At 34.2% G+C, this 9,217-nt stretch overlaps 1 protein-coding gene across 2 annotated transcripts in view; it reads left to right on the plus strand.

The window, feature by feature from the left end:
• The window catches only part of LOC103598129 (chromosome unknown open reading frame, human C1orf112), a 48,606-nt gene that overhangs the window by 3,218 nt on the left and 36,171 nt on the right, over positions 1–9,217 (plus strand). For both annotated transcript variants that reach the window (XR_551172.1, XM_008582069.1), the window contains exons 3-6: positions 947–1,035; positions 2,430–2,534; positions 3,254–3,394; positions 4,172–4,337. Coding sequence is in view for 1 of the 2 variants with exons in the window: in XM_008582069.1 (XP_008580291.1) it covers positions 947–1,035; positions 2,430–2,534; positions 3,254–3,394; positions 4,172–4,337 (501 nt within the window). In the remaining variant the exon portion in view is untranslated. The remainder of the gene's footprint in view (positions 1–946; positions 1,036–2,429; positions 2,535–3,253; positions 3,395–4,171; positions 4,338–9,217) is intronic.

A 9,217-nucleotide genomic window follows, 5' to 3' on the forward strand; every position in this document is an offset into this window, starting at 1 on the left:
CCGTGCTCCCAAGTGGCGCACTGTAGCAGTGCGCCACCGGGCCAGCCCCTTCATCTGTCTTTTTCTATCTTGATTAGATTTACTCTTAGGAGAGGAGGTACAGCCTTAAGACTGTAGATTGCTCACTTTACTCAAATTTTGAGTTAGCTTATTCTATTTACATTTCACTTGGTTATGGAATATTTGTTTATAATTTAAATCTGTGTTGCCTGGTAGGGTCTAATTTTTTTAAGTAACAATTATTTTTTGTTTTGAGTACAAAATTACTTATTTTTATTGTAGAAAATTTGAAACATGCAGAAAACCAGAAAAGATTATAAGACATCCATTAATCTGACATGATTAAGAGTTTGATGAGAATAGTCTCATCTCATTTCTATGCTTTCCTGCCAGCTTATCATTCTTTATATGTACATGTTTATATATATTAAGATTGGGATTATACTATTTTGGAAACTATTTAACCTTAAAGTATTGTGAACATTTTTCATATTTTAAAATGTCATTTTGGGCCGGCCTGTGGCTCACTTGGGAGAGTGTGGTGCTGATAACACCAAGTCAAGGGTTAGGATCCCCTTACCAGTCATCTTTTAAGAAAAATAAGTAAATAAATAAAATTAAATGTCATTTTAATGGTAGCAGGTCCTATTCAGTAGTACCACATCCATTTAGTTGGTCCTCAATTGGTTATATATGTTGTTTCCTTCTTCATCATGATCATCTTCTCTCTGCCTTCTCTTTTCTTTCATCTCTCTTCTTTCTTCTTCTTTCTATTATAGATACTTTTTGCTATTGGATACTTAATATTTTCTCTACACGGAATATGGCATTTTGAAACTGTACAAAGCTTTAGATTGGTACATATTGTATTTGGTAAAGAGCAATGACCTTTGTTGACTGATGTGATTTAATATTTTTACATAATATGTTACTATTTACCTTATAGAAATTTTGAAAATTATTGTAGAAATGTTTTTACCTCATATGAACCACCTGACATTGGAACAGACTTTCTTTTCACCAGTGTTACCAAAGGTATAGTACTTTTATTATTCAAATCTACATGTTTATAAAAGTTGAAAAATCTAGTCTCAGTTTTAGATAATTTATCTTTAGTTGTGGTTCTGTTTTTTAAATATATCAAACATATTTGAAATACAAATAAGTAGTAAAAAATAGATCTCGTGAGAATACGATGGTGTTAGTATGATAATTAGATGATTAAAAACTATTATATTTTCAGATTGTATGGATCCTTTACTAATAGAATTTAAATTATTTGTATTTAATTTTAAACACTCTTATTTTAAAGCTATTAAATGAAAATTTGGGGTGGATGATGAAGTTAGCTAAGGCCCTTTGTTTTTTTCTTCTCTGTAGTGTTTATTAATAATAGTTAAGTTTCAGTGTCTGGAAAAATTGGAGCCCAAGTTTCTTAAAGAAATCTTAGAATAGAAAAAGCTGAAATATTGTTAAAATCAAGTAAGAAAAAACATTAAATTCATAGACTACATTATTACTTTTTAGATATATATGGTATACTTTTTCTCTGAAAAAGTCTTTTTTTTTATTTGAGGGAACTAAAGGTGCTTTGGTGCCAAAATGAAACAGACTTATTTGTGATAACTTATCTATTACTGGAATGGATTTCTGTGGTTAGCTTTTCAGCAGATAATCATCAGAATTTCTTTTACTCACAGTCATTGGATTATTCTCTATCTGAAAAGTTTCTGAAAATTTATTCTTCACCACCAGAAAAAGGTTTAGCTATTGTATAGATGAAAACAGGGATGTTGAGTATAAACGGGCCTATAGGGAACAATATCCTCTTTAACTACACTGTGTTGTTATTCTTGTAATGTTTAGGCTATTTAAATTGTTTAGAAAGTTCCAAAAATTTAGATCTTAGACTGGCTAACTTTTCACAGACAAAAAGCTAAATCCAGGAAGGCTGTCTTTAATCAGTCTAAAAGGGGAACTGGTTAGAATATAAATGAATAGCAAATATGTGATTCAGTACAAATTTATTACCACTACCAGAAAATACCCTTGTAAATGCCCACATGAATGTTGACTGGTCAAGACAGTCATCTTTTATTGTGCAAATAATAGTACTTACATTGGTTGCATCCCCCAAAAATGAATTTTGAGTGATTTTTTTTTTATTGATGTTATTAAATAAATTTAAACCATAGGAATGGAAAATAAGTCAATTCTGTTTGAAGGGTTTTTTTAGGGACTGTATTGCAGAAATACTTTTTCTATATATCTTTTAATCTTTTACTTAACTAAGTGCAATTGTTAAGCTAGACAATACCCCATGGGTGTTACTAATGCAAAATCAAACCATCCTATTGTTTTTTTCTTTAAGGATATGTCTTTCCTTTTCTAGCGATTTCTCTTGTTTATAACCTGATTTATTTAAACAGACCGTGAAATTGTTTGATGACATGATGTATGAATTAACCAGTCAAGCCAGAGGACTATCAAGCCAAAATTTAGAAATCCAGACCACTCTAAGGAATATTTTAGAAGTAAGTCAAGTGTTTTAGAAAGGGGCAGAGAGAGGGGGAGCTTAAAGAATGTGAGGATTTTTATACTGATATTGATTAGCCATGTATTCTTTATGTGATGGCCCAATGATGGAATTAAATTTATAGAATTAAAGATAAGAATACAGAAACATGAATTCAGAATTTTTTATACAATTTCATGCTGAGTAAATATCTAAACTCTTACAAGAAGACAAGTCATCAAGATAGTGCGCCCTGGGCCGGCCTGGTGGCACACTCGGTAGAGTGCGGCGCTTGGGAGTGCGGTGGCGCTCCCGCCGAGGGTTCGGATCCCATATAGAGACCAGTCCACTCACTGGTTGAGCGCGGTGCGGGTGCGACACCGAGGGTTGCGATCCCGTTGCCGGACGCGGTACGGGCGTGACACCGTGGGTTGCGATCCCGTTACCGGTCACGAAAAAAGACAAAAAGGAAAAAAAAAAAAAGATAGTGCGCCCTACCTGTAATTTCAAGGCATATGTGTAGAACACTTGCCATGTGCTTTGAAGTTTGAGTTAGGGTTCCAAATGGCTAGACAGTTGTTCCAATATTTGTAGTTCTGATAGACTGAAGTTCTGTGAAAAGAGGAACAGAGTGTCTGTTTTGTTTACTGCTATATCCCTAGCACCCAGCATATTGTCTACTACTTTTTCAGTACACAAAAAATATATTTTGAATGAAACTTCTTTCCTTATTTCCAGACAATGGTGCAGCTTTTAGGAGCTCTTACAGGATGTGTTCAGCATGTCTGTGCCACACAGGAATCCATCATTCTAGAAAATATTCATAGTCTCCCCTCCTCAGTCCTTCATGTAATCAAAAGTACATTTTTACATTGTAAGGTAAGTAATAGGTATAAGTATACTTTAAATGGTTTGGAATCAGTAGGCACAGGGGCTGAGTAAAATAGTGTTTGTACATAAGATTTACATTTTAGCCTATATTCTTGAAATACACTTTTGCATGCAACAAAGAGCATGTATGTAAATAATTGTTTCAAAGTAAGTGGTTAAAGGAAATCATAAAAAGCGGGCTTTTGAGGTTTTTTTTTTTTTTTTTATCCTATTTCCCCTCTATAAAGAAGTGATAGGATTTGTGTTGTCACAGAGATCCTAGAGTCATTCTGTCATATGGCATTGGTGGATCAGTGATCAATTACCTTAATGATTAGGTGTCTGAACGTCCCTTTATAAAGGGAAGTTAACCCTTATTTAATCCCTCAGGAATCTACATTCCTGAGGCATCATTAAGGTCCAAAAACTGGCCTAGAATTTGTGGAGCACAAGCAGTTTTGATATTTCTATTTGTTGGGTGAATGAAAAATTGCTAGTTAATAAATACTTCTCTTTGGAGATAAGATGCTGAGATGTCATGCAGCTGACCTAATGTTGTCTCCTTTCTAGTTTTATATTTACAAGATCATGGAAGTCAGAAATCACATTTTATATATGCTTATCTCTCTCTCTATATATAAAGGATGTTCACTAAACATTTGTTTAGTGAATGAATATGATTCAGTAAAAAGTATTAAATTTATGATCTCTAATAATATGAGTTAAAGTAAATTTGGCTGTTGAACTTTTTATGATTTGCTTTTTCTCGTTTTTATTTGTGATCAGAATAGTGAATCTGTGTATTCTGGGCATTTACACGTAGTTTCAGACCTTCTCCAAGCTCTTTTCAAGGAGGCCTATTCTCTTCAAAAGCAGCTAATGGAACTGCTGGACATGGTTTGCATGGACCCTTTAGTAGATGAGAATGATGATATTTTGAATATGGTAATAGGTGAGTGAAAAAAACTAACTTCTTAGTATATGATATATATTGACTGCAAATCATGTATTAGTTAAAATTGTTTCTATTGATGCATGTTATCTTCTTATTCATTATGCATAAAAATATTTTCAATCTTACTGGATATATTTTTAATCTTTTAAAATTTTGGAATTTGTAAAATTGATTTTTGGTGCCTTAACATAGATTTTCATATTCAGTTAATGTTCATAGTAGGTAATTTCCTCACAATGATTAGCAAAGAAAGGTATGCAACTTTATACCTTCTAAAGTTGTCCATATTCTGAGGCAGTAGTTTTCAGGTTTTTAACCATAGCCCATACATAGTAAGAAATATAGTTTGCATTCCTTCCTGGAATACCTATAAGTACATGTGTATGTTTGTGAATCTCTGTATACAAAGACACTTTTTTTGTTATAATGAAATCATACCCATTTTACATGTGATGTATTCTGTACTATTTCATTTTTAAAGAATTGTTGATTATAACATACTTCATTGATTTTATCACTCACTAATGGATTATGACCCAGACTTTGAAAAACAATACTCTAATGTGTAACAGTAAAGATTGCATTCATAACTGGTATGAAGAGAGTATACTGGTTTTGTGCACCGTACCTGGTATCTTTTACTCTGTAACAAACCACCCCCAAATCTATTTTAATTATTTACAATTCAGTGAGTCTGGAGTTTAGGCTGGGATCAGCTGAGACAACTTTCTCTGCTCCACACGGTACAGCTGGTTCACTCAGTTTTATGGCCAACATCACTCACATCCGGCTGTTGGCAGAGGCAGAAGTACTGAGAAAGCCATGTGTAGCACATCATCCAGCAGACTAACCCTGGCTCAGTCACCTCATGATGGTCTCAGGGTTTCCAAGAACAGCAAGAGAGGGCAAGTCCCAATACGCAGGCACTTTTCATTTCTGCTCACCTTAATTTTATTATTGTCCCCGTAGCCAAAGCAAGTCATGGGGCTAAGCCCAGAGTCAGTGTGGAAGGTAGTGGATGCAAAAAGGGCAGTTGTGGCCTTTTACCATAGGCAGAGTAAAAGCGTTACATGAGTACTGTGTAGAGTAGTTTTAATTCTTCCTTGTTAGGCTTTCTTTCCTTAGCAGTTGATTTTGTGATGTTGGATTAGAACTGTATCTATCAAATATTTCCCCTATTTATAATAGGGCACAACTTTTATTCCACTGAGCATTTTTAATTTTATTTAGGTTATAGGGTAGGTATAAACTTCAAAAGTTAATTTTCCATAATTTATAAAAACCTTAAATCCAAAGTCTAACACTTATTTTCAATAATTAACACTTATTTTCAATAATTGTTCTGGTACAGTTATTTTTTAATTCAATCAAATGTTGAAATTTTTCAGTAGATACTTTTTTTTAATTTAATTTTATTTTATTTAACTTCTCAAAATACATTGTACTTGATTTTCATGCCCCTTTACCATTCCTCTCTACCCCGCCCCCACATCGTATCTGTGCACTTGGCTTAAATAGCTCAAGGAATTTTTGTGGTTATTCTGTCTTCTTCCCCCCACCCTTTGTTTTTGTGTTTATTTATTTATTAATTTTTAGCTTCCACAAGTAAGTGAGAACATGTGGTATTTTTCTTTCTGTGCCTGACTTGTTCCATTTAATATAATTTTCTCCAAGTCCATCCATGTTGTTGCTAATTTTAGTATTTCATTCTTTTTTATAGCAGAGTAGTATTCCTCTGTGTAGATGTACCACACTTTCCCTATCCACTCATCAGATGATGGACATTTGGGCTGGTTCCAGCTCTTGGCTATTGTAGATAGAGCTTCAATAAACATTGGAGTACAGGTATCCTTTGGCATGAGATTTCCATTCTTGTGGGTATATTCCCAGCAGTGGGATCACTGGGTCATATGGTAGATCTATCTGTAATTGTTTGAGGAACGTCCATATCATTTTCCATAAAGGCTGCACCATTTTGCAGCCCCACCAACAGTGGATGAGAGTTCCTTTTTCTCTGCAGCCTCTCCAGCACTTATCATTCTCAGTCTTTTGGATGTTAGCTATCCTAACTGGAGTGAGATGGTATCTCAGTGTGGTTTGATTTGTATTTCCTGGATGTTGAGTGATATTGAGCACTTTTTCATGTGTCTGTTGGCCATTCATATATCTTCCTTTGAGAAATGTCTGTTCAGCTCTTTTGCCCATTTTTTAAATGGGTTATTTGTTTTTTTTGTTGTAAAGTTGTTTGAGTTCCTTGTATATTCTGGATATTAATCCTTTGTCAGATGTATATTTAGCAGATATTTTCTCCCACTCTGTTGGTTGTTTTTTTATTCTTGATTGTTTCTTTTGCTGTGCAGAAGCTTTTTGATTTGATATAATCCCATTTATTTATTTTACCTTTAGTTGCCTGTGCTTCTTGGGTCCTTTTCATGAATTCTGTACCCACTCCTATTTCCTGGAGTGTTTCCCCTATGTTTTCTTTAGGGAGTTTTATTGTTTCAGGGTGTATATTTAATTTCTTTAATCCATTTTGAGTTGATTTTGGTATATGGTGAAAGATACACGTCTAGTTTCATTCTCCTACATATGATTATCCAGTTTTCCCAGCATCATTCATTGAAAAGGCATTTTCTTCCCCGGTATGTAAACTTGCTGCCTTTGTCAAAGATCAGATGGCTGTAGGCATATGGGTTAATTTCTGGGTTCTTTATTCTGTTCAGTTGATCCATGTGACTGTTTTTATGCCAGTACCATGCTGTTTTGGTTATTATAGCTTTGTAATATAGTTTAAAGTCAGGTAGTGTTATGCTACCAGCTTTATTTTTTTGCTCAGGATTGCTTTGGCTATGTGTGGTCTTTTGTTGTTCTATATAAATGTCCGGGTAGCTTTTTCCATCTCAGAGAAAAATGTCATTGGAATTTTGATGGGGATTGCATTGAATTTGTAGATCACTTTGCATAATATGGACATTTTCACAATGTGAATTCTTCCAATCCAAGAGCATGGGATATCTTTCCATCTTCTTGTGTCCTTTTTAATTTCTCTCAACAGTGTAGTTCTCTTCATAGAGATTTTTCACATCCTTGGTCAGCTTTATTCCTATTTTATTTTTTTTTTGTGGCTATTGTAAATGGGCTAGCTTTCTTGATTTCTTTTTCTTCATGTTCACTGGTGGAGTATAGAAATACTACTGATTTTTGTGTGTTGATTTTGTACCCTGCAACTTTACTGAAATTGTTTATCAATTCTAGGAGTTTTTTTTATAGAAGCTTTAGGCTGTTCGATATATAGGATCATATCATCTACAAAAAAGTACAGCTTGACTTTATCATTTCCAATCTGGGTGCCCTTTTATTTCCTTCTCTTCTCTGATTGCTCTGGCTAGTACTTCCAACACTATGTTGAATAGGAGTCGTGAGAGTGGGCATCCTTGTCTAGTTCCTGTACTTTCCTGTTCAGGATGATATTGACAGTGGGCTTATCGTATATGGCTTTAATTATGTTGAGATAGTTTCCGTCTATGCCTAGCTTGTGGAGAGTCTTTATCATGAAAGGATGTTGAATTTTGTCAAATGCTTTTTCAACATCACTAGAGATGATCATGTGGTTTTTGTCTTTGCTTTTATTAACATGGTATATCACATTTATTGATTTGCATATGTTGAACCAACCTTGCATCCCTGTGATGAATCCCACTTGATCATGGTGTATAATTTTGTGTATGTGTTGCTGTATTCTGTTAGCTAGTATTTTATTGAGGATTTTTGCATCTATATTCATCAAGGATATTGGCCTGTAGTTTTCTGTTTTTGATGCATCTTTGTCTAGTTTTGGTATCAGGGTGATATTTGCCTCATAGAGTGAGTTTGGGAGAATGGCCTCTGTTTCAGTCTTTTGGAACAGTTTGTAGAGAATTGGTATCAGTTCCTCTTTGAAGATTTGGTAGAACTCTGCAGTGAACCCATCCGGTCCTGGGCTTTTCTTTGTTGGGAGCGTTTTGATAACAGCTTCAATCTCTTTTATTGTTATTGGTCTGTTCAGATTTTCCATATCTTTTTGGCTCAGTTTTGGTAATATGTATGTATCCAGAGATTTATCCATTTCCTCCAGATTTTCACATTTGTTGGCATATAGATGTTTATAGTAGTCTCTAAAGATTCCTTGTATTTCTGAGGTGTCAGTTGTCATATCACCTTTTTCGTTTCTAATTTTTGTTATTTGGGTCTTCTGTCTTCTTAGTAAGTCTTGCTAAAGGTTTGTCGATTTTATTAATCTTTTTAAAGAACGAACTTTTTGTTTCATTGATCTTTTGTATTATTTTTTGTATTTCTGTTTCATTTAGTTCTGCTCTGATCTTAATTATTTCTTTCTATTAACTTTAGGTTTGGATTGTTCTTATTTTTCTAGATCTTTAAGGTGAAGTGTTAGGTTATTTATTTGCCATCTTTCCATTCTTCTGAAGTAAGCATTTAATGCAATAAATTTCCCCCTTAAAACTGCTTTTGCAGTATCCCACAAGTTTTGGTATGATGTGTCATTATTTTCATTAGTTTCAAGAAAATTTTTTTTTTTTTCTTAAAAGATGACGGGTAAGGGGATCTTAACCCTTGACTTAGTGTTGTCAGCACCACGCTCAACCAGTGAGCGAACTGGCCATCCCTATATAGGATCCGAACCCGTGGCCTTGGTGTTATCAGCATCTCACTCTCGCAAGTGAGCCCCGGGCCGGCCCTTCAAGAAATTTTTTGATTTCCTGATTAATTTCTTCTTGGACCCACATGTCATTAAGTAGAATGTTGTTCAATTTCCATGAGTTTGTACAGTTTTCAGAATTCTGTTTATTACTGATTTCTAATTTTTATCCACTGTGACT

Source organism: Galeopterus variegatus, unplaced genomic scaffold, assembly GCF_000696425.1.
Source record: "Galeopterus variegatus unplaced genomic scaffold, G_variegatus-3.0.2 Scaffold2512, whole genome shotgun sequence".
Taxonomy (NCBI): domain Eukaryota; kingdom Metazoa; phylum Chordata; class Mammalia; order Dermoptera; family Cynocephalidae; genus Galeopterus; species Galeopterus variegatus.